General features: G+C 37.6%; 2 protein-coding genes across 3 annotated transcripts; both read left to right on the top strand.

Annotated features, from left to right (window-relative positions):
• Positions 1-104: 104 nt before the first annotated feature.
• cln3 (CLN3 lysosomal/endosomal transmembrane protein, battenin) lies at positions 105-18205 on the top strand. Of its 2 annotated transcripts, none has more exons than XM_023426180.2 (15): positions 105-556; positions 652-688; positions 2210-2306; positions 2441-2524; positions 2964-3043; positions 4978-5063; positions 7246-7318; positions 8224-8367; positions 9519-9658; positions 11622-11674; positions 11762-11830; positions 12008-12063; positions 12165-12258; positions 13900-14040; positions 16141-18205. In XM_023426180.2, the coding sequence occupies exons 1-15, from the start codon at positions 502-504 to the stop codon at positions 16255-16257; spliced, it is 1326 nt and encodes a 441-aa protein (XP_023281948.1). In that variant the 5' UTR covers positions 105-501; the 3' UTR covers positions 16258-18205. The 2 variants fall into 2 exon arrangements, with proteins under 2 accessions (XP_023281948.1, XP_023281947.1); XM_023426179.2 differs by having other exon boundaries at positions 108-556; positions 11619-11674.
• A 647-nt stretch (positions 18206-18852) lies between these two features.
• On the top strand, positions 18853-25564 carry LOC111669754 (serine/threonine-protein phosphatase 4 catalytic subunit B). Its single transcript, XM_023426205.2, has 9 exons — positions 18853-19011; positions 19704-19952; positions 20319-20370; positions 20470-20520; positions 21854-21955; positions 22114-22287; positions 22445-22571; positions 23416-23605; positions 24706-25564. The coding sequence occupies exons 2-9, from the start codon at positions 19843-19845 to the stop codon at positions 24833-24835; spliced, it is 936 nt and encodes a 311-aa protein (XP_023281973.1). The 5' UTR covers positions 18853-19011; positions 19704-19842; the 3' UTR covers positions 24836-25564.
• The last annotated feature ends 90 nt before the right edge of the window (positions 25565-25654 follow it).

Genomic DNA, 25654 nt, shown 5'->3' with positions numbered 1-25654 from the left:
TGCTGATAAATATTAAATATGTAAAAATAAATAAATAAATAAATAAAGCCACAACTACATCCATGACCGAAGGTACCTTTGACCACAGCTAACTGGGTCGGGGTTTTTCCTAGCTAGCTGCTAATAATTAAATGTAAATCTTGTATTTTTTTATATGACAAAACACTTTCTATCAGCATAAACGTGAAAGGTTCCCACTTTGCAACCTAAATAGCTTCATCGAACGGGAACCTCAAGGTTGTCTTTGTTTCCAAGGGACTTTATTTGTAAGGAACACCGTGTTCCGTGTCGTAAGTTTGCAATATTGGTAAGTAACACAAGCTAAATCCATCCAAAACACAGCTCGTTCTTTGTGTTAAATGATTTGCCGTCTGTTTTTGTTGAAGCCACTGGAGCTGTTTAGCAGCTAATGTACGATGTCCGGGTTATTGTAGCAGTTTTAGCTGTTTTTAACCGGTTTTTAGCGGTTTTATTTAGTTTAGCCTGGGCTCATTTGCAAACATGGAGCAGACCGCCAGCGTCAACACAGATCCTGGCCATCGCTCAGTCACTAATGGTACGTCTGTCATCTGTCAGTAATTTCAAAGAAATATGAAATTACAAATATTGTTACGTGAATTTCGAAAAATCTTATTTATCTTCTTTTTAAAGGTCGTTGCTCTCAGTGGCGCAACTGGACTGGATTTTGGTGAGTGTTCAAAACCGAAATTCTTTTTTCAAAACCACTGAGGAAGAAGCAGAACTACAACACGACAAATAGCCTTTCAAAGTGTAACATACAAGGGGAGAAATGGCGCTGGGAATCCTCGTAATATATATTAAGTATGAGAAATCCTGAATGTGAAATTAAAGTTCAAACTGATGAAGCCCACAGCTTCCTCATAGTGTTGCATAACTATTGGCAGTAATTCTACTTTAATGTTGATTAAACAGCCTGTGTATGTGACACATTGACATAACTCAGCTTTAGACTAGTTCATCTCTCTCTGAATTTCTTGATCCAAATACTGATGGTCATGGCTTAAAAATAGTCGAAAAAAAGGATATAAGATGAAATTATTGATATGATATGAATGAAAGTTCATTTGATCCAGAAGGTGTCTCACTATTGGATTTGTTGGACCTAAAGAAACACTTTGTGGTTTGACAGTAGTGTTACAGAGTTGCACATCATCACATCCCTCACAAATTATCTTTGACCAACGTGTGCTTTTAAGTCAGAATGTGGAAACAACATGGACGCTACAAAGAAGTGGTTAAAACAACTGGTTGGTAGCTGTTTCCAGTATTTGTAACTTATCATCTGCTAATAAATAGCTTTTCTAATTGATCTAGGTCACTGTATGTAGACAGAAATGAATTGTTACAGTGTTATTCCATATTACAAATTAAATGTTTGAATTTAAGATGCAAATTTGCACCATAAATGCCAATTCTGCATTTACTTCTGTCATAATAATAATAATAATGATATATTCAGCAACATAAGATGAAAAAAAAAGTAATTATGTTTATTTTTATATTGTCTCAAAAAGTTAACTGGTGCAATCAGAAAAAATATTAACTGCCAGCATATTTACACTTATTTTTTGTGAATTAGTGCGACATACAGGGAAAATATGAGTGGAATTAGATTTGCAGTTAGATTCTAGTGTCCTCTTGTTGGGTATCAAACCTCAATACATTCTGAGTTCCAACAAGTGGTCAATCGATGTGAGCTTTTCAGTAGTTGATGCCAGTATTATATAAGAGCAGGGTGGCTGTTATCATGTTTTGTTTTTTTTTGTTTTGCATCAGATAAAATACAACAATTCAATAATAATAACATATAGACACAAAATTGTTAAATGAACACTCATTTAACACTAATGTTATTATTAGATTAGATTTGCTATCATTCAGGATGAGAGAAACATTTAGAAACATTTAGAAAAGTAGATTTCGGCAGGTGCATGAGAGTTAGTACAGGACTCGCCACTAACTTTTTCACCACCTTCCCAAAACTGTCTTAAAGCATATTTTTTATGTTTGTTGACAGACTTGGTGACGAGACAAATCATCATTCCAAGCAATCCAAATCAAATGTTTGATTTGGATCTGCAGTTGTTTTGCTGTTTTCACAAAGAGAAACCTCTCAGTCTGTGGTTGTCAGTTATTGAGGCATCTGCTTACTCTGTATTATCTGTCCCTTTTTTGTTGACCTTTTCAGGTTCCTTGGATTGTGCAACAACTTTGCCTATGTGGTAATGCTGAGCGCTGCCCATGACATCCTCAAAAAACAAGAGTCAGAAAATGGCACAGCACCTGTAAGAAGGCAAATTATTATCTTTTTCATCAGTGATTGTTATTTCTAAGAGTTTTATGCTATAAAGTCTATTAATACATATAAAGCTATAAAGCAAATTATTCACTTTTCACCTATTTTTTCTTTTAATTCTAGACACCACCCACAGTGGCTGTGGATTTCCAAGGCAGGAACAGTAGCAACAGTAGCCGCTATGACTGCAATCCTGTCTCTACTGCGGTAATTGGAGATTCATAACACAATGCTGAATAACCCCCTTCAGTCTGTATGATTACAAAGGAATCAATAGTATCTCATGGTGAGGTTTTGTGAAAGACGAGACAACAGAGGTATTATGCAGGGTTTCCTCAGCTGACCTTTAACATTGGTAAAACATTTTATTACTAAACAGGTACTGAAACTAAATTGGTAATAAATATAGAAATAAAAGTACAAGAAAGGAAATTCCCCGCAGCTCTCAGTGCTGCAGAATCCCACGGTGTTGTGAGGTGAAATGCTGTTTTTGTATTTACACAAAAAGACACAAACCAAGCAGCGTTCACTATACAGACTGAATTTAGCTCTCTGTGCAGCTCAGGGTTGGGGATCTCAGGCTGTGTTAAGATTCTTCAGAATTAGTTTGAACTCTTAATGAGAGTTTTCATTCTTCTCTTCTCAGGCTGTGCTGTTAGCTGACATCCTCCCAACGCTTGTCATCAAGCTGTTTGCTCCTTTTGTAATCCACAACCTGCCTTATGGGTAAGACCATGATTATTACTTCTAACTCTGTTCATAAAAATCTCAGGCTGTGATTACTGTGACTACCATTTGATTTAAATCATGGCCTTAAGGCAGCAGAGTTTTTTCGCTCAAGCTGAGTATTTATAGGAACTAACGCTGATTATTTGAATGGGAATAACTAATGTCAATGCACTGCTAATTATTCAAGTGTTGGTTTATCTCGCCGTGCTAGTGGCTATACCCGAGAAATGACTTCATTCATTCATCGACTAATAGATTCCATTTGTTTCCACTTTGCTGTTGTTTGTATCACTGTTAAGCTGCCATCAGGAAACTCAACACTTTCTTGGTACTGGTGGCCCAGATGTTTGTGTCTTCCAGTTTCTTTAAAGGCTTTTACTTTGAAAAATGTGCAGGAAGTGTTGAGTTTTAATGGATTTGCAACATGAAGCCACTTTCTAGCTCTTTTAGTGGCCTCTGTTTGTCAATGCTGGACAATTGTCCATTTTTTTAATAGCAGCTGTTTTTTTATTTCTATTTACAGTGCACACAGACTGGTTGACTGTTAGAAATGTCACTGCATGTGGCTTATATACAGTGCAGTCTGTAAATACTTACACAGTGACTTTTTAACAGGGCAAAATAAATATTGTTGTACCAATATTTATTTATAAGAGGGAGACTGAAGCGCTCTATGCTTGAGTGATGACACTCATACTGCACATGCTCAGTCAGACTCCCCCTCCTCCCAGTAGAAGACAATAAATGCTGCTGCATTGATTGAAAAATTGTTTTAAATGTGTGAAAGTAATTGACATATTCCTGTCAAAATGTTCTGACCTTTTTATGAATTAATCAAAACCTACTTAGTTTGAATCATTGTTTTCTTGGCTTCTTAGTGACATGGTGAGCACGTGTCGAGGCCTGTGTGTCTGGGACAAGTTATTGTATCCGTCCCCAAGCTAAGCAGCCAGATCAAGACAGACCACGCAATAATGTGCAGCTAATTTTGTCCCATAGCGCATGTTGGAGCCATATTAAGAGTTTTGGAGTTAAACAAGAAACATCTGTAGATCTGTGGATGCAGTATTTTAAACTTGATTTTGAATTATATTAATTTGACTTATGAAATACTAATATTAGTTTGAGTAAGCTGGCCATAAAGGCCCTTAAGCAAAATATGGATGATGTGTGTGACCTGTGTAGGTGCTGATTACCTGACATGTTCCCGCTGTGTATCCTCTGCTCTGGCAGCCTGTAAGTAGGTTTTTGGATTTGGAGAACAAAAGTTTTCTGACCAAGCTCGTGATTAATCACATCAAAATCCTGTTTTGATCGTTATTTTCTTTTGGAAAGTCAACCGGAGTGTATTATTTAATAAAATCCCATTTCAGTTATTGAAATTATTATACATCCGTGCGTGCTTTATAAGTGTGTATGTCGGTCAATAAACGACAATTAAACCTGCAAGGATGACTGGACATTGATTCTGTCTTTTTGGGTCTGCGTAAAGACAACTGGCTGCCCCTCCTGTGCAAGTAATGGCAATATGGGAAATTGGATGAACAATGAAAATTGCTATTACAGATATATATTACTAAATAACATAAATAACATTGCATATTTTCATAATACTGAGCATATTGAGACAAACAGCAGGGAAATTTAAAGTATTCTTAAAATGTGTTATGCAACTGTCCCTGACTTCTGTCCCTAGGGTTGGGGTCAGTTGAAACATCTGAATTCTTCCATTCAAATAAATATTGTGAATGATATGTCATATGTATATATGATGTAAGTTTGGTTGGTCTAGTCTAAACAGTCTGTGACTTACTGAGAGAGATGCAACTGTGCAGTGTTGCAACCGTCCCCGGTCCCCCCCTAAACATGGTTATTTAATGTTTTTGTTCTACCTGCACATTTTGTTCACAAATGTCTGTTTTTAATTCTAGTGTCAGAGTGTTGTTCTGTGTCATCGTGGCAGCTGCAAGTTTCCTCCTTGTGTCTTTATCGACTGCCGTCTGGATCAGCATTCTAGGTAAATAGCCACCATTTTTGTTTTACAGAGCAATCATTAGTTTAGGTTCTAGCTTTTATCTCAATTAGTGGTGGAACTCAACAACTCAGATGACAGATTAGCTGCAGCATAAAAAGTCTTTTGCCGCGATTAAATTTCCTGCTGTCTTATCTGGATGACGGCAGCTGCGGCGGTTCCACAGAAACGTGATACTATTTTAGTCTTATCATGACCCGCTGCTGGAAATATTCATCGCCATGCTTTATCACCTGATCAGTAAAATATGTTCAAATTCATGTATTTACATTTGAGCTGTCAAGCGATGTAGAAAATGAATCTAATTTATTACATGCATTTTGATGAATTAATCTAAATGAGTCGACGATATCGGAGAAGCATGTAAAAATATTTCAATTCAAATGGATTTTGGTAAATGAGTAAATTAATTATTAGACATTATAAACTAAAGGTCAGCATCTCTTTTATTTCATTTTTCCCCACTGTTCCTATGCAAAAATGTCCATAAATATGACCCAATGAAGAAATAAAAATCTGAAATATGTCAGCAAGAACAAGTATCTCATTTTATTCATGACATTGTAATGAATGTTAATGCGTCTTATTTTAGATGCCAAAAAAAACCAAAGCTAAAATTAGGCCACTATAGACCAAGAGTAATGTATAGTGGAGTTTATGACAGATGTTTGTGGGCCTGGGCAGACAGCTGTAGATGGGTCGCTGCATGAGTTAACCACCGGTGCAGTGGGCAATCCTCCATGCTGATACTGAGGCTCAGAGCCCTGATAGGCCCTGTTACTTCTGAATCTGGAGCCTGAAACCAGCAGCTGGAGGCTCCTCTTTCTTCTTTGCTGGCTCCTCAAAAGGCCCTGGAGTGGCTCGGCAGGCCATTGCAATCCATTTAACTATTGAGCCGGTTAATCTGTCACAGATATACTAACTCAGTCTGTGTCTGAACTCGCTCAAAGCTCTGTGCTAAGCGTTTTGCATTGAGATGATATCTCAGGCTTGAACTGCTCCACTCCTGTGGTGAGGTTTTAACATAAGCCCTAGATAGGTTTCTTGACTCACCTGCACATCCACTTGATAAACAAACAATAAACAATGCAATTGTAATGTTTTATGTGTGTGAATATGTAAATCAAATCAAATAGTATGAAAATTCCTTACTGAAGGAATTACACAGAACCGTGCTTCTACCAACATTTCCATCGGGGTGTTTATTGAATTAAAAAAATTCAGATTTTCCATTCACTGAGCCAAGCATCATGTTTAAAAAGCTTATGTGGACGGATGTATTTATGTTCAAATTGTGCTATATGCAGTGAAGTATGGGGTCAAAGGGCATCAAAGAGTGTGATGTCATTTTTCTATAAGTATTAATAGAAATTAATACATTATTATGCCAAACTTAATTGACATATATTTTTGTTTGATACTCAACAGTATTTATCAAAAGAATCTAATTAGCTGTAACGAAGCGTTCACTTACCGACAGAATGTTTTTATTGCATCATGCATGACATAAGGCGACTTGATGCTGAGGTCCATCAGAGGTCAGAGTCCAGTTAGTCAGTCCACACTGATGACATGGACCCTGCAGGGCCCGGTGATTCAACAGCAGCACAAATTGCATCCTCCAAAATTATAATCCATTTGAATCACCTCTTTTTTTAATTCATTTTTTTTTTATTGTGTTATTTCATGATGCATTCAAGTAGTGTGATGGCTTATTGGTTTTTTCCATCCAAGGATAAGACTCAGTTGTAACCAAAAGTAATGAATCTGATTTAAAATAGATAATGCAGACGCAATTGAGGACCAATGACGTAAATCAAACCATTGGCATAAAATAATAATGATGATAATGAATAAAATAGAAAACAGAAAAATCAAACCAATCCAAATAGAAAACAAAAAGTTGAGGTGTACCTGCGTGATACTCAAATCCCTTCATAAAAAGGGGGTTACGAGAAAAAGACATAAACAAATGACATTATACAAATGAATGTATGGAGGATAAATGATTGAGGTGTGATTTCACAACTACATTTATTAAATACACAGAATCACACAAGAATAACTGCCCTGAGATCATTCATTTTCTGTTCTTCATGAACATTTTAAAAGCATCTCTGTCTGTCCTTACTTCACTCACTCGGATTGTCTCTGTCTCTGTTTGCAGGAGTGATCTTCGCCAGTATCAGCGCTGGACTGGGAGAACTGTCCTTCCTCTCTCTCACTGTCTTCTTCACCAGGTAAACACTTTTTCCATTGTTCCGACTTAACAAAATGACAGAATGTGGAGTAACATATAGACTGTGAATACAAAAGGGCTCGAACAGCGGGACATTACACAACACTTTTCACAACTTGACTTCATGTCCTGCCATCCAGGAAAAGTTTTGTTATTGCTCTGTGATGCATTTGTGTACATCTGCCTGGAAAGGAAAAAATAGGCCAATAGTTTAAATGACAGAAAGTAAAAGGGTTAGTCAGTTTGACTCGGTATCTCACAATTATGACTTACTATCTTCAAATTTTGACTTAACGTAAGGGTTTTTATTTTTATCCTTTCTGACTTTTTATCCATTTGTTTCTTTTTGTGTCAGAAGTAATTTTAATAATAATGATAACTTGTATTTATACAGCACTTTTCTTACCAAAGTTACTAAGTGCTTCACAGAAAAATCAAGCCGGATAAAAGAAAAGGTCAAATGGGCTTCCATAGTCCGTGAGCAGGGGCTGTTTTCCTTATTGGGAATTTTGAGAAGAATATCTAACATCCTTGATTTCAGAATTGTGCGAGTAAATGTTTGTCACCCTTGACTCTGAAATCCCTGATATTAGAGCTTCCTTGAATGCATCTTCAAGGAGGGGGCTCCTTGAAACCGCAATGCTACTTCACAGTAAATGATTCTATCTGAAACAAACTTCAATTCCTGGAAAATAATTGTATTATCTCTGTGTCATTACCATGAACCAAAATTAGAAAAAATTAGCAATGATATCAAGCAGCAGCAGCAGCAGCAGCAGCAGATCTAACAAACCATGTGTGTGTGTTTCTCATGTTTTTGTAATTGCTGGTTATTGAATATAGAATGATTTGTCTTACAACAATATGTAGTTTAGATTGTGACCAGTGGTTTTGTGCCTGTCACAGGGATGTACTGGGAGGTTGGGGCTCAGGTACTGGTGGTGCTGGTGTTGCTGGAGCCTTCCTCTACTCAGGCTTCACCCAGATTGGCCTGTCACCCCAGATCACACTTCTCATCATGCTGGTGGTCCCATTCGCCATGTTGATTAGGTAAGAATGTCATTGGTTGTCATTTACAATGTATTTCAGGTGAGGTGGCCCACCTCTTCTTATATAAAGACAACCCTTACGAGCATCAGGAAAAATGTATAATGGTTTTTGAAAATGAAGCATTAACCCTCAGGGGAAAAGAGCAGAGGTGCTATTTCACACTGTAAATGCCAATTAAATGGCATTTGCACTGTGGAATATGACTGTAGTTTAGGCCGTCTCCAGCTAACTAAATGAGTGAAGAGATAAGATGCATCAGGATCTGGACGGCTGACATCTTCTGCCTCTGCCTTTGCCTGCAGTTTCTTGGGGGGGGGGGCATCCTGGAGAATAATAACCGTGTGTTTAGGATGGATGTTATGGATTTAGATTTAGAAATATATTTACTGACTCTGCAAAAGATTAAATCAACCATCATATGCAATTGAAATGAATTATAAATATGTTGTACAGCAGACAGTGGTTTAACATGCTGGTCATTTTTCCCTTCCATATATTTACCTATTCTCAGTTCAACCAGGCTGAAACCGGCTCTGTGAAGCCCTAGTGTTAGGTCACAGTGGTGCTTAGAGCTAAATGCTTAGCATGCTAACATATTTTGTGGTTTAAAAAGAAGATATAAGCATGTGAGCAAACTGTTAACTAAACATACAACTGTTTTATTAGTTCAGCAGCTGTGCAGGAACACGTTACTCAGCCTGAAGCACATTTCCCATGATGCCCCACATATTTTAACCTGGTTCATAGTAGCCCATAATACATAATACATTGTGCACCAAGATACAATAATACCACGACCTCACAGTGACAATGCTAACATGCAGATTTTTTGAATAATGTTCTATATCTTCTTCACCATCTTAGTTTAGCAAGTTAGCACAAAACACAAAGTACAGCTGAGACTGACGGGCACGTCATTAGAAACCAAAGTATTTGACCTGATGGTGGTTCTAGATATAATATAATATATTATAATATATTATGTGTGATGCTGATGTTTTCTGTTCATCTTTCAGTCATAGATCTCCTCTTTTTTTTCTTATATCATGAGTTGCTTACTCATAACATTATTGAGATTTTGTGTCCTGGTTTGTATTTTTTTGCTTACACCAACATGTTGACCTTCTCCTTGTCTCACCATCCACCACCAGCTATTTCATCCTGCTGGTTCCTCCACCTTCATTCCCTCAGTGGAGAAGCAGGACGATGGAGTATACAGCTGTGGGCTCAGAGGAGAGACAGCGGCTGGTGGATGATTCAGATCAAGAGCAGCAGGAGAAATCAACCCCAGGTATATGTCACAAACTCTCATCACAAATCATAAATAAGTATAAGTAAAAATATTTTTATATCAGAAAATCCAGTTAAAGCAGGATTTTCTGAACTGCACTCAGTTATTTTGTTGGTTGGTGAGTAGACTAATCTAACACCAAGGTTTTATATTAACTGCAACTGTGCAGTAAATTTATTTGGAAGGCCTTAATAAATTTTTTTCCATTTAAACGTGAGTGAGAGAAGTTTATTTTTAATATTGGTTTTCAGTGGTTAAAGGGAGATTTTGCAACAGAAAACATGGTGAGATGTGAGGTCAGATGACCTCAGTGGCTCCAGCTGTTTTATCTTGGTTTGGTTAGAGGATCTTGTCAGTCATTCAGATATACACTGAGTCACTTCTCAGTTTATCAGGACACCCAGCTAAAACTAATGCAGTCTGTTTCAACAGTCATGCAATTAATCCCACCTTCTTGACAGTAATAATGTCCAGTTTTTTTGCAGCTGTTTTAGAGACATGTTGGAGGCTGCAGTTTGTGGTGCTGCTGAATTATATAAGGTGTCTCTGTTATTTTGTCCACCATCCACCATTTTCTATTCTTAGGCTCTTATTAGCCGTCCTGTCCTGGTAGATAAAATCACTTGAGTTAATCTTATATTAGCCTTATTTCTCCCTTGTCAAACTAACTTTTGGCCACAACCCATGTGAGTTGGGGACTAGAAGCTTCTCTGCACGGCTGCCTAGCTAATGTCTACCTGATAGTCTGCATGTGAGGTGTTCAGGGAATCAGTAAATTATAGCTACAGAAAATACCCTGGGTTACAATCTCACCACCATCATCAAAATAACAAATGAGGGAAGATCTTTTGGAGGAATGGTGTTCATCCCTCCAGTAGAGTCCCTGAGACTTGTAGAGTCAAAGCCATGGAGCACTGCAGCTGCTCTGGCTGCACGCGGTAGAACAACATCTTACTAAGACACTGGACCTGGACCATGTCTTGCGTCCGGAGCAAAGGGTGTCTTTGTTAATCTCAAACCGACGCAGTTTCCATTTTCACGCTCAGCACACACGTTGTTCAAATAGCAAATATACTTGCGCCCATCTGAGCCGCATTATCAAGATAGTAACATGTGTCTAAATAGGTGGGTGCACAATACACTGAACTGCACACTGAGGTCTGTTTCCAGAGAAGCGTCCTTTCTTACTATTTGACAAGTCCTCCGTTGTAATAGCAATCCCCAAGGAGCGAGCACACCTGGCTTTTAAAGGAAATGGGAGATGGCACCCTGGTTGGTTCATTGCACGTTGGAAGTTCCCATACACTCCATAAGATAGTGGGTTCTAACTTTTCTTGTTATCAACGGCTCGTATAAATGGGGTTGAAGAGGTGAATGTGAATATGTGGCTCTCAGCGACTGACGCAATAAAAGGCCTGTTGTGATTTCTGTATTTTTCACGATCTCTTGTCTGCTCCTTGCTTGACCCACATCAAAGCCATCTTCCTTGGCAATCTAATAGATCCATATAAACCGTTTCACAGGTCCGGATGACGGTTTATGATGATGACACATTGTTCACCGGCTGACAGCCAATGGTTGTACATCATTATATTTATGTCAATTTTTGTTCAAATAGAAAAAAAAAACATTAATTTAATTAATTTGATAACAAACAAACAAAAAAATAGAGCCCCACATGTTAATTTTTCCTTTAATTTGTCACCAGTCTGTACATGGATGGTGAAGTGACCAGACAACCAGAACACTTCTCTTTTACAAATGAGGGTGAACCTGCTGTTTCTGAATTAGTGTGTCTATATGACACACTCCACAATGAAGCCACACATCTGTAATTTTGAATTTAAAGGAGGCAGCTGATTGTCCACTCTCACAGCACTGCACTGTTTCTCTGAAAGTGTCATTTGAAAGTCATGCTGTTGAATAACTACAGACCATGTTTTCTTCCCCCTGATTGTAGCAGATGACAGGAGCACTGGACCTCTCACCTTCACAGAGAAACTGCATGTCAGCAGAGTAAGTTGACTCTTTATTGAATGTCAGACCTGAGTATTTGAGTATTTGTGTGGTTACATGATTATTCCTCTTGATTCCTGGGAGCAGGGTTTGCTGAAGTTTGTGTTTCCCCTGGGGCTGGTTTACTTTGCAGAGTACTTCATCAACCAGGGCTTGGTAAGTTCTATGGTGCCATCTGCCATCATATTGATCTTACTGCATGTTGTCAAAACCTCCTTCTGCTTTAGGCTGTCTGGAGATATGATGTATAATTTTCATGTATTGGGAGCCCATTTCAAACATTTAAAAACATTGCAGCTGATAATATAATAATGCAAATGTTTCCTTCTCCAGATGGAGCTCCTGTATTTCCCAAACTTTTTCCTGTCCCACGCAGAGCAGTATCGCTGGTCAGTTAACCTCACTGGATTAGTATTCTCAAGGAATTACTGTATTTAAATTGTCTAAGGATGTAGACTTGAGCTTGATTATTATTTGTGTGTGTGCTCAGGTACCAGACGCTGTACCAGGTAGGTGTGTTCGTGTCTCGATCCTCCCTGTGCTGTGTGAAGATAAGGAAAGTGTGGGCTCTCTCTTTGCTACAGGTGAGAAATAGAGTTTTTTTTTTGTTTTTTTTTAACAATTATATTGTCAACAAAATGTGAAGCTGTCTGGATTACATTTTTTGTAAAATGAGCATATTTGCAAAATGTTCAATGACAACATTTTTAGTTGGATATTCCTTTAATTCTGATCATGCATAAAGCATAATCTAGTTGCCAAGTTCTATATAACCACTGTGTGAGCAGATAGTCAACTATCAGTCTATTATTATTATTATTATTGTTATTAGTCTTATTGTTATTATTACTAGGTTAAGAAGGGTATGTTAAAGCACTTGAAAGTGGAAAACAATTTCCTAGTGTCTGTAGCAGAGCTGATCTTGTCATGGAAAAATGCTGTTTTTGTGGCAGTTAAACTGATCTACACCATTTATGTTGTTGTTAACATCTTAATTATTTCTGCTGAATTTGTCACCATTATTTATGTTTATACGTATAGCAAGTCAGTTAGTACTGCAGGCTAATTTTTTGTATTTGCATTTTGTATTTCCATTTTATTTTGTTGCTACGGAACCATTCACATCTGTCCTCATCACCACCACCACCACAAGTTATCAATAAATAGCCAGAACAGTTATCAGAGTATTCAGTGGCCCTGTTCAGACCTGGTATTAACATCTGTCTCAGGTGATCCGATCACAAGTGAATGGCTCTAAGTTCAGGTGTGAACGCACCCAAGATTCATTGAGGAAGCATTTGAGATCTGATCACTCAGACCACATTCAGAGGTGGTCTTTTAACAGGGCCACACTGAAGGACCAACTACTGTACTGACATCCTCTGAAACAGTCTGATTAGTCCCAACACAGTTTATAATGTAGAAAGAAAAATACCGGGTGCTCTGGGTTATGCCGTTATGAGTCTTCCAGGTGAATGCAAGGTGCTCTTGAAGTTGAAATGTAGACACAAGGACAGTAAAATGTCCAAAACAAAGATCCCAAAAAGGGAGTAAAACGCACAGTGGTTTCAACCACTACAGGGTCTTCCTCAGGGCATGGTTGGAAAAGGGAAGTTTAACTCTGATATGCCCTAACAAAATGAAGGCATTTTAATTGTATCCTTAGCTCTGTGCGAGTGTACCTGAAGTCAGCCCAGAAGCTTCATAATGAACTGAAAATATTTAACTATTTCAAATGGATAAAAACTTATTTCATTGTAGAGCTGTGAGCAGTGCATTGACTCACTCAACCCCTTGTTGCACCACTCAGGGAAGTGAGATCTTATCACAAGAGGGAGAGACACATTTTAAAGCCAAGTGTGAACTGACGTATGTAGAGCGGACCACTTGTGATCGGATCACCTGAGACGCATGTTAATACTAGGTCTGAACAGGGCCTTAGTGGCAAATATCAGCTTTAAAACAGAATATTGATTCCTCAGCTAAAATAAAAACAGGTACAGTGATAACCCACAGCGATCGGTACATACAGATATGTTTGAAATCTGTATTTCAAAGAAGAACTTCAGAGCTTCGTGATTTCAGATTACTTGCCAAAGAGCTGCATTTGATAAGGTGTCACATTCCTCGTGACTGCTGACCCATCAGTGCAGTCTGTCTTGTATGAAAGTGCTGATTGCCGGGTTCTCTGTTTCTCCATCTGCCCTCCTCTCTGACCTCCACAGGTGGTGAATGCGGTGTTGCTCCTGTTCGCAGTACGTTACCAGTTCCTGCCCAGTGCCTTGCTGGTGTTTGTTATTGTCCTCTATGAGGGTCTGCTGGGTGGAGCTGCGTATGTCAACACCTTCTACTTCATCAGCAAAGAGGTCAGGTCAACGTTCTGTCGGATGGGTTGTTATTCTGTGTGTGAAAAGCAGCTGGACTGAACTGAAACTTTTCATGTAGCTCCATCATCAGATGAAAAATTCAGTTTGTCCAGTTCTTTGGTTTATGACAAAAACATTTACAAAACTAATGACATCACCTTCAGCCTCAGTAGTTGAGCTAATGTTAGCATGCTAACACTAAGACGTTGAACATAGTAAATATTACCTGTTAAACATCAGCATGTTAGGATTGTCGTTGTGAACTTAATAACAGGACTTCAAACTTTTGGTTTGATACTATCGAGGATGGAAAAATGTTGTATCGTTTAATACCAAATTTTGATATCTAAGGAGTAAATGAGTAAATCTCATCAGCATCACTGAGCCAATCAGCATGCAGCATGCTCAGACCAAGATCTAATAATGCTGGTGATTGGCAGTTTTTTTATTTATTTATTCTTTTTACACAAACACATTTCAATCAATCAGACTTTATTTGTATAGCACTTTTCATACAAATAATGCAACATAAAGTGCTTTACAGAATAAAAGCACACACACACACAGAGAACAATAAATAACCAAGTAAATATATAAAAACAATAGAAATAAGACAATAATAACAGGAAACGCTGAAGACTGGAAACCAAAGACAGTGATAGTGATAAAGATAAAATAATAAAATGCTAAAACCTGAGAGATGTATTAAAGTGAGAAAACCAGAAATAAAAAGTTGAATATTAAAAATAAAATAAAATAATGACAAAATAGTAAAGATAAAATTATAAGAGGAGATGTTTGGAAGTGAGTAAAAACAGAAATAAAAGTAGAAATAGAATAAATAACCAGAAATAAAAGTAAGGTATTAAAAGGAAAACAATCCAGAAAGTAATCATACAATAAAATAAAGAACAAACCTGTAAACAAATATATATATAAATAAATTGAAAGATAAAAAAAATTACTAATAAATAAAATTAAATGAAAAGCCAAACTAAAAATGTTGGCAAAGCCAGACAAGTTTCCTTTTAAAAATATGCCTAAAAATAAAACTTATGTCAAACTAAAATTTGTATTTTAATTTTTCTTATTGTTGAAATGGATTTGATAAACTTTGATTCAAAAGTATCATTAAGAATCAGTATCGAAGTCAAGGTATCTGTATCAGAACTGATACCCCGCCCTAGTATTGGTAATTCCTTGTTGCCCAAAATGTTTTGAGTATGACTTTTTTATTATTATTTGAAACTAAGACATTATTTGAACACGCTTCTAATAAGGTTTTAATTACAGTTCATCACAATTCATCTGTTGTCTGCCTTCAGTTATGTTTAATTCTGTCCACACTTTACTTTAGACAAAGGTTTGCTTCACTAAAAAGGATTTCTGCTTGTATGTTAATGTAGCCTCTGATGAGCTGGATTATACAGTTAGTTAACAGTTTAACAGTTGGTCCCGACCGAGTAATTTGATTGGACGAGAGACATTCCATAAGTGCTGATATAGAGCACAACAGCCCTGGACTTTTAACTACGTGTATCACTCACTTCACAGGTGTTCCAATAACTGTTAATCAGCGTTACATTAACGGTGGTTTATTTGTCTTAAATTGTAACAAACTTTGCAAAGATGAAAATATTTCCAGAAGTAACATTTGAATCAAATGATGTATGACCATCAGAAGAGGATGAAGGGAAGAAGCTTGGATACTTCAGCGCACACTTGCAGTAATGTGTAGACAAAGTAACAAGCTAGTGTGCACTGTGCAGGTCAGGAAAATGTTTGTGTTGCTTAGCAACAGTCCAGTACCATTCCAGTTGGGGAACTATTTGTACTGGAGTAGCCGAATAAATGATAAAATAAACAAACAAATCATAATTTGTTGTCGCTTATTTAACTAATATGGTGCTCGTATAACTTGTATAAACGTTGTCTTGGATACTCGGCCAAGTACCAAAGACAATCACAGCCGTGCTGATATTCAGTACGAGATCACAACCTCTCGTGTCATATTGCTTAATTAGCAGTGTGCTGCTAATTTGAAGCTGTGTTGTTTCTCAGTTTACATTAAGTATCTGACGTCTCTCTTCTGTCCCACAGACTGAAGACAGACAGAGGGAGTTTGCCATGGCTGCTGCCAGTGTAGGAGACAGTCTGGGCATAGCTCTGGCTGGAGTCGCTGCTTTCCCCATCCACAGATATTTCTGTTCGCTCTGACCCCGCCCACACACTGACCAGCAGGATGAATAAGAGAGACGTGGGTGTCTTCCATTTAAGGGATGTTTTTTGATCAGAAATGAAAAAAGCAGATTCTACTCCTACGTAACATTGACTCTCTCAAACTGTATTAAATGTGGATTCCTAATCACCATGAGTGAGCCAGAGAGACGAGGACTCACTTACCAGCTTGTCCTTTTCACCACCTCCCAATGATCAACCAATGCGGCTTTTTGAGGTACATGTTGAATCATCCTTTGAGTAGGTGTGATCACAGTGGTTTGCCATAGAATAGGAAGCCAGGGTAAGGTCCCATATAATGCTCATTTTCAAGCTCATACTTTTATTTGGTACTACTAGAAAAGGTTTACACATGTTGGAGGTTTGCTGGTTTGCACAAACTGCACTGACAGCCTGTTTCACAGCTGCACAAGAAAAGCCTTATAGTGGCTCAATGGTGAAAAGATGTAATTAGGCAAAATGAAGAAATGTAGTATGAATCACACACATCTCAAAGAAACAAAATATATGACACAATCATAATATATTTAATATATATATACATTATATATTTCAATAGTGTTTTCTGCACAAGCGTGTTTGTGAATGACAAGACACAGTGAAGTATGTCATTTTCAATAATTACGCCTACTGTATCTTTATCTCGTCTTATACTTTAAATGATTCCTGTAGCTGACAGCAACAACTAATTCTAAACTGACCAAACACCAGACTACAGCATAAAAACAATAGTTTTACTGATCTCACTTATCTTTTTTTTCTTATAATAATGACGTATTCAAATTGACAAGTGTGTGTTAAACTTTCGCTGCCTTTCAGAGCTTCATTATATAAAATGACCCAAAGCAACTGAGACAAAACTGTTACAGTAAAATGGTCGGTGGTCAAGATGTGACAATATTATACAATATGTGTGATGATAATTAGACATTTGAAATGTTTTGTGCTGACTGTGGTGGAGTTATGTGATCACAGTTATACCATTATTACATGTTGATTCTGGGACTAAACTCATAATATGATATAATATAATATAATATAATATAATATAATATAATATAATATAATATAATTGAAATAATATGTAATAATAATTCATTTGTAAAATTCCTCCAGGGGTTAGAAGCTCCCTTGTAAATGAAAATGTAAAAATGTTTTATGATGCCCTCTGTGCTCATAGAGCAAGGTTCAATCAGGTTATTGCTTAACTAACTCACCTATGTTGTTGCCTTTTAGTCACTGCTACTATAACACAGGCCATGACTAAAGTGACCAGAAAAGTCCTTTACTGTTTCTACCAAAGTTTCTACCAAAATGTGGCTTAGCAATTTATATTTTATGCACTGTAACAATCTGGAAAACAGGACAATGACCAGAGGTTTAAAATTATAATTATTTTAAAATTATAACAAGTCAGGAAAAGGGTTTTTTAACAAAAGATACATAACAGTATGTCTGTCATGACTGTTAACATCACCAGGGCATTTTGCCTTTGTTCTGCACTTTGTTGTGAGTTCTTCTTCTTTGCTCCAAAAATCTTAGTACTCCTGCTTTGTCAAAGTAATTAAATTTAAGTTTTAAAATGTGATTTTACAATCCAACAAAGTTGTGTTTCATTTACGAAAAAAAACGTTTTCTCTTAAAGATGTCTCACCAATGTGCACATTCCTACTGAAATTTTTGAAGACCATTATTTAATATGATACTGCTGCTGTTCAATTGTCATAACTTTGTTACAGTTTGATCTCATGTTATAAGCATGTACTTGTTTGAATAACTTTAACTAAGCTTTAACTACATAAGCTGTAACTGCATAATTGAGGAGGAAAAAACATTAAAACGCGTAATTGTCTTGTAAAATAAAACATGTATACAGTTTGAAGTACATTTGAAAATGAGGTCTTTATTATAAAGATATACAATAGAATACTTTGATTGTACTGTGATTGATGCTTCTGCTCAGTTGAAATTACGTCAAAGTGAACAATGAAATATGTCCATTAGATACCTACATCATCTTCAAATGATGTGCTTTGTTTGACCAACAGCTCAAAACCACAAAATGTTCGGTTTACTATTACATAAGTGAGAAAATGAGCAGACACAGAAAAACAGGAAAACGAAGGAATAGTATTTTTGCTAGAAATATGAGAAATGATTAATCAGTTATTAAAATTGGTGAATAACTTTCTGTTTAATTGACTAATTGATGAATTAACTTGTTTCTTCGCCCCAAGTTTTCTTGTAAACTCATAGTTGAGCTTGATTTTGGTGAGGTTACACAGGTACAAATGAACATTTGTGTTGCGTTGGTGATATTAAAGAAATCCTCCCGATATTAAAATACTCAAATAATGATAATGATTAGTAATTTGTGCCAGATTCATTTTTTCCAAATATAAAAAGTCACTCTTAAAAATCTTAAAATTTTATCTTACGCCATTTGCCTTATTTTAAAAATCCAGAATGTAAGAATATGCAAGATTTAATTTAAACTTTTATTTACCATTGTCTTTAATCTCAACCATTCGTGTTTTTTCTTGTGCAATGCGCGCTCCCTACACCGGAAGTTACAGCCAAGTCGTCGGTGTTCATGAGCACGGCAGGAGCGAGTGAACCGGCAAAGACCGGGGTAAGAAGAGGAGCCGGTGGACGGCGAAAAAACACCCAATCCACGGAATGAACATACCGATGTGTGCTTCTTCTCAAAGTTCAGCTATCACTCACTTCACGGTAATCACTTTTACTTTTGAGTCGTCGATTTAATGGCAGCGTGTGAATCGTTTTGATATACCTCATTAGCATTAGCTAGCTTGCTCAGGAAACTAGCCGAGAAGCGCTAACCAGTGTTGACGCCGTTTGCTCAAGTTAGCCAGGTGCTCTGAGAGCTAAGGTTAGCCAGCTAACACACAACCTTTCGTCAACAAACTTAAATACATTACATTGTTTAATTAGCACACTAACACTATGCGGTTGTTCGGTACCAGTTGGTAAACATTAGCGTTAACCTCCAGAACAAATTCCCTAACAAAATGGTTGGTTAAGTTATCAAAGAATCAGTAGTTCGCTGACGTCGTTAGCGGTGATGTAAGCTAACGTGCTAACGGTTAGCTTACTGCTACGCTACGCCCATAGGCCCCACATTCTTTGACGAATAACGTCTGTTTTGTCTGGTCCTTTATTCCTCTGTGTAATTTAATGAACAATATTTGTGAGTTTCATTTTTTCTTAGTAAATGACCCTAATTGTTCACTCAGGAACCACCTTGAGGAAACTCAAATCAAGTTATTAAGCAACAAACATTAGCCAAACATGTTTCTTTGGTTACGTGACTGTTGTTGCGTTGTTTTGGTCTTTATTCAGGTTCGCTTTTGCATAACTCAGCTGTTAACTGTATTTTCTCTTTTACATTTCCTTATTCTTAGCATCCTCATAGCAAGAGCCTGACCTACAATTGATCTGACTGCTTGCCCCATTGCCCGGAGAAGTACGAGCCTGTTATTTTAGTGACCCCTGTGTGTGAGAAGAGGAGTGTGTGACCATAGTGTGTAAGCAGCTCTCCCTATGTGTGTGACAATGGGGGACATCAGTGACCTGGACCGACAAATAGAGCAGCTCAGACGCTGTGAGCTCATTAAAGAAAACGAAGTCAAAGCACTGTGTGCCAAAGCCAGGTAATGGATCAAATACACCTATAACAGAGACACAAAATCAGATGTTTGTGATGCCAAATACATATAGCAGAGTTTCATCAGGACTTTTGACTCATGCTAGATATATCCATTCATATAGGTAGCATAAAGCTTACACCAAGCAAATTCAAGTAAATAAAAATACCTAAACTGTGTTTTCATGACATAGTAGAAACTAATTGTTTACAATATCAATGTCACCATTATAGCATTGTTGTATAACTTAAAGTAAATATCAACTAGACTTCCTTTATGACCAGCTGCTAGTGTTTTGAATACATCAATAGAAAACCCAACACGCTTTAGTAGAACACGGAATCCTATTGTAATATCTGTGTGTGTTTTCAGAGAGATTCTGGTTGAAGAAAGTAATGTCCAGAGAGTGGACTCTCCCGTCACAGTAAGAAATTTTTTTTTTTAGTTTGTATGTTCAGAATTTAAAAGAAGTTATATATATGTATGTGTGTAATAACTATGTTTCTCCTAATTTACCTCATAGGTGTGCGGGGATATACATGGTCAGTTCTATGACTTGAAAGAGCTATTTAGAGTAAGTTTCTGTTTGCTTTTACACACTGCTTAATACAGTCTACACCTTTTTTTCTTTAGAAGTTATATTCTTAAATTGGTTGTTCATGCTGGATGCCTACCACAATTTTCCTAGTATTTTGTAACATGATAATGGCGTTTAAAGGAGTTAATTGTAAGTTTTGCTAATGCTACATAGCTAATGTTAGCATTAACAGCTTACGAGTATTGCCAAAAACTTCAGCCATTGTTGTGTTTACAATGCAAATGGTTGGAATACGTCCTCTGAGCAGCTTCTTCTTCCGGGTAAAATGGACCTTACCTCTGATTTGGAAAGTGATGAGATTGGCCAATGCTAGCTGGTTCCACCCCAGACACAGCTGTTGACAAGTGAAGGAGCACCGCTTGACTCCTTAACTTGTGCATGACGACTACCTCACTTAACTGCTGCTGCAGCTCCCACGCATATGTGTGTCCACACACATGCCTTTGATAATGACCATCAATAATAATGTTCATCGTTATTGTTGATGAGCAGTCCGAAAAGTGAAGATTTGGAGCCAGAAAGCAGTAATGTGATTTTTTGTTTACCCTCATTTAGAGTGTGAGAGAGAGAGCCCATCATCCATTTATTAAATAGTTGATAGTCATGTTGTATTATGAATATACAATTGAATTCCATTAAAGAAAAGTTCCAAAATGTTTTTGTAGTTGTCAACTAGATTTCTTAGAATGAAATATGGAATCAGCTGGTCAGACTTTTAATTGGAAATTTGCAAAAAGAATTTGCAATCTGTGCATCTCTAGTAGCAATAGCAAAATTTACTAATAGCTCCTTTTGAAAATGTTTTCCCTTATTTCACTGCAGCCATCAGGAGTAAATGACCTATGCATATCCAGAAAGTCGGAGTTTAAAACACAATTTTAATGCAGACAGACTAACTGCAATTGGACATATATCTTTTATAGCTGCAGTTAATGTTAATAGCCTATTCGATACTTCAGTAGCATTGTTCTCCTGTGTGCTGGACACTGGATTTCTGCCGTGTCCAAATCGTACTGAACTAAAAGGAGAGCGGGTCATTTGTTTTTGTTTTTTTCAGCTTTTGGTTTATTGGTGAGTTTTGTTAGTAGAGTGCTCACATCTCTACTAGCTTTGTAGGCACATGCTGTAGCAGTTCAGTAGACTCTGTTAGTCAGCACTCCAGGCTAACTAATGCTTGGTCAAGTTTGATACATGTCCAGTCACACTGAGAATGGTGCTGATGTTATTCATAACATTGTGTTTTTTATGTGAATTCTATAATATCCAACTGTTAAACGGACTGGTTGTTCATAATCTTTTTACCTTGCAGGTAGGTGGAGATGTCCCAGAGACAAATTATCTCTTCATGGGTGATTTTGTGGACAGAGGCTTCTACAGTGTGGAGACTTTCCTTCTTCTGCTAGCTCTTAAGGTACTCATGAATTTTCATCCATGTTCACTGCTGAACTGCACTGCAACTTGCAACTTAACAGGAAAACGCGTGTGTTACCTTTTAATGCTCATGTCTGCATATGCTTTAAAGAAATTCACACAGGATCCTCATCTTTTTGCTTCTGCTGTGTTCCTAAGGTGCGTTATCCAGACAGGATAACTTTGATCCGGGGAAACCATGAGTCGCGGCAAATCACCCAGGTCTACGGCTTCTATGATGAATGCCTCCGCAAGTACGGCTCAGTCACTGTCTGGAGATACTGCACTGAGATCTTTGACTACTTGTCCCTCTCTGCTATCATTGATGGAAAGGTGAAATGCATTTTCCAGTACACCCTTGTGAATCTGATATCAATGGAGCTTCATGCATTACATTTTTTCTTAGAGGTTTTGCTTTTCTAATATCTGGTTGAATAACTTATTTCCATTCCATCATCTGATTTGATCCACTCCTCTCTATGTCCTTCAGATCTTCTGTGTGCATGGTGGCTTGTCTCCTTCCATCCAGACACTGGACCAGATCAGAACCATTGACAGAAAACAGGAAGTGCCCCATGACGGGCCCATGTGTGACCTCCTGTGGTCGGACCCTGAAGGTATACAGGAATCTCTCATGCCTTTTAAACACTGCATTGTTGATTCATGTGCTTATTAATGTTCAAGCTAACATGGAAATTTTTGATTTGAAGAAGGGCAACTGGCAGAAGTGCTGGAATTGATATACATAGCCATGATATGGCCATGCAAAACCTGAAAAAGTCATGGAATTTGTAAATTGTGTTTTCTAAGTCTGTCAAAGTTTTGCAGGACAAGAAATCCTCAAAGGTTTTTGGAAAAGTGATTAGTCATAGTTTAACAAAGTTTAATAAATATAAGTTTTACAAGTGATCTGTACATATTTTATATCGGGCAATGCGACGACAGACAAATAATTACTGAATACGATGATCACAGGTGTAGCTGACCACAGTAACAAGCTACATTGTCTTGCGTGGCTATACATAGACAATATACTGTTTGTCAAGGTTTTGAAAAGACAACAGAGTGTGGATTGTGTGGAAAAACATTTGGCATTTGGAACATGGGAGATGAAGAGCTTTTCAAGGATTCACTGGATTTATCATGTTTGCACCACATATCTGATGTCCACTGTCTTCAACTAAACTGTGTTTCAGCAGACAAGAAAATTAACTATTTTATTCAGAATTTGTTTTCCAAGCATTAATTATGCATTATGAAATATGAGTATCTCTCTCCCCACGCATGCACTTTCTTGTCTCTCTTGTGTTGGTCACGAAACTTAGTTTAATGTCATGACTAAAATGTGTTTGAACGTTTCACGCAGCAATCATTTTCAAAGTTTACACAAGTCTTCCCCTAATCCTGATATCATGTTAAAATCAGATCATCACCTGACCGATTTTCTCTCCTTGCTCTCAGACACCACAGGATGGGGAGTGAGTCCCAGAGGCGCTGGGTACTTGTTTGGAAGCGACGTGGTGGCCCAGTTCAACGCCGCCAACGACATCCACATGATCTGCCGAGCACACCAGCTGGTCATGGAGGGCTACAAGTGGCACTTCAACGAGACGGTGCTCACTGTCTGGTCAGCACCCAACTACTGCTACAGGTAGATAAGTTACAGTAACACAGTTTGTTATATGTGCTTAAGGAGAGGTCTATTGTGTGTGTGTGTGTGTGTGTCTCTAATGGTAACCAGTGACCCTCTTTGTACAGTTTTGTGTCCTATTTGACATTAGGGAAGGAATTGTCCTCAAAATTGTCTTTTTGACATAGTAGCCAAAGTTGAAGTGAATCAACTGGTCAGATCTGTTGGTATGTTGGTTTAGTTTTAGGAAACTAAACTTTAACTATGTGTTATGTCTTGTTCACTTGTTGGTGAGTGTCCTTACTCGGTTCGTTTCGTCCATGCGTTTGTAAAGTTTATATTTGAAAGGCCTATCAATATGGTTTTGTGTTTTTCTGTAGTGTAGCACGGTGTGTTACTCATAACATTCTTTCCCAGCCCTGGAACTCTAACCATTTTAGGATACACCCAAAATTATATATTTACATAATTAAATTAATATCATAGATATGTGACAACTAGTCGCCTAATGCCTTGAACTAACGACTACTAGTCGACCAGGACACTCTTTGGTGGGAGGGAGCCCTATAATCATCAGGTTTAAGTTTCCTTCAGTAGTAAAGTTATTCCACTTCTCTGTACATCCATGGATACAGTGCAAACAGGAACTGCTAATAGCTAATTTAGCATACTGTTAATGTTGTCAATTTGACAACAAATATAGAACTGTGCTCACATTGTAACCACAGCTTTCTGTATAAAACTCCTAAAGCATTATGGGAACTGTAGTTCTTACACAGCGTGATGTACAAAGAATTATCCATTAATATGAACTATTTTTTAATATTCCTCAGCTATTATAAAGCTCAAAATGACTCATCACTGTGGTTCAGATATCCCTGCATCACTGACCCTCTCCTCAATCCATTCATATACATGTATATGTTCATTTGGATGATTTTAATATGTGAAGTATGAAAACTACCTGGTTTGGTATCTTAGCACCAACATCTAGTAGTTTATAGACAAGTCAGTTTTACATCACAGGTAGCAGCCATGTGTTGATTTACCCTCAAAGTTTCATGACTGGTAACTGCAAATATGTGAATATCCTAACCACTTTTTTGTCTCTGGACAATCAGATGTGGCAACGTGGCGGCCATTTTGGAGTTGGATGAGCATCTACAGCGAGAGTTCATCATATTTGAAGCAGCACCACAAGAGACCAGGGGCATCCCCTCCAAGAAGCCAGTAGCTGACTATTTTCTGTGAAGGCTTTGAGCAGACAGCCATGATGTGTTGAAACCTCCGGTACCATTTCACACCTGCCGCACTCCATCCTGCTGCTGGACGGTTCTGTCAGTCTGAACTCACAGCAGTTAGACAGAAAACCCGCCAAACCCTCTGAAGCTCCACACAGGTTCAGTTTGAAGAGCTGGATTTTTGCCGCACTGCCCAAGCCTGACAGAGCAGTCACTGTGAAAGTTGTAGGGGTGAGGTCGATACTGGGCCCATGACTGTTGTCACTTGTCTTCAGCTACATAAGGTGGTCATTTTCTTTCTGCCCTCAGCCTCCTTCCATTTCCATCTGCTGTCCTCCTCTCTCACTCTGTAGATATGACACTCTCTCTCCTCGACTTATCCTCAACCACACTTGTAGTATTTTTTTCATGACGAACATTGTCATTTAGTTTTAGAAATATTTGGAAGGAGTTAGATTTTTTTTTTTTTTTTTTTCAAAAATATGCAGGTGTAGGACAATTTTATCTTTTAAAGGAATTCCTCCAATGCATATGTTATTTGTTTTTGATTTTTGAATAATTTTTGCTGCCAGGATTAAATGCAAAATGACCAATCCCCTCACCCTGTTTTTTGCTCTTATGTTTCTTTTTAACTGTCATTTTGTCATGTGAGTCACTATTTAACATACCCAGTGCTGCTGCTCAGCACCATCACAAATAAATACCATTAATGTAATGACTCCCAGTAGGAGTCACTATATTCATCATTGTTTTCTCTCTTAATTCCTTTTAATCTACAAATCTCTGTAGGTCTGTCAATTTTGATATTGTGAGAATAAAGTTTTTGTAT

This window comes from Seriola lalandi, unplaced genomic scaffold (genome assembly GCF_002814215.2).
Source record: "Seriola lalandi dorsalis isolate HSWRI2012SDOR001 ecotype SW California unplaced genomic scaffold, Sedor1 jcf7180002054816, whole genome shotgun sequence".
NCBI lineage: Eukaryota > Metazoa > Chordata > Actinopteri > Carangiformes > Carangidae > Seriola > Seriola lalandi.
Note: the sequence above shows the minus strand (reverse complement) of the source record. Positions and strands in the feature narration are given on the sequence as shown.

Excerpts from the sequence above, each read along its gene's own strand:
- cln3 (XM_023426179.2), top strand. The coding sequence starts at position 502 with ATGGAGCAGACCGCCAGCGTCAACACAGATCCTGGCCATCGCTCAGTC. Across the intron at positions 557-651 it reads CCATCGCTCAGTCACTAATG|GTCGTTGCTCTCAGTGGCGC; the intron begins GTACGTCTGTCA and ends TTCTTTTTAAAG. Across the intron at positions 11,675-11,761 it reads AGAAACTGCATGTCAGCAGA|GGTTTGCTGAAGTTTGTGTT; the intron begins GTAAGTTGACTC and ends TCCTGGGAGCAG.
- LOC111669754 (XM_023426205.2), top strand. The coding sequence starts at position 19,843 with ATGTGTGTGACAATGGGGGACATCAGTGACCTGGACCGACAAATAGAG. Across the intron at positions 22,572-23,415 it reads CCTGTGGTCGGACCCTGAAG|ACACCACAGGATGGGGAGTG; the intron begins GTATACAGGAAT and ends CCTTGCTCTCAG. Across the intron at positions 23,606-24,705 it reads GCACCCAACTACTGCTACAG|ATGTGGCAACGTGGCGGCCA; the intron begins GTAGATAAGTTA and ends CTGGACAATCAG.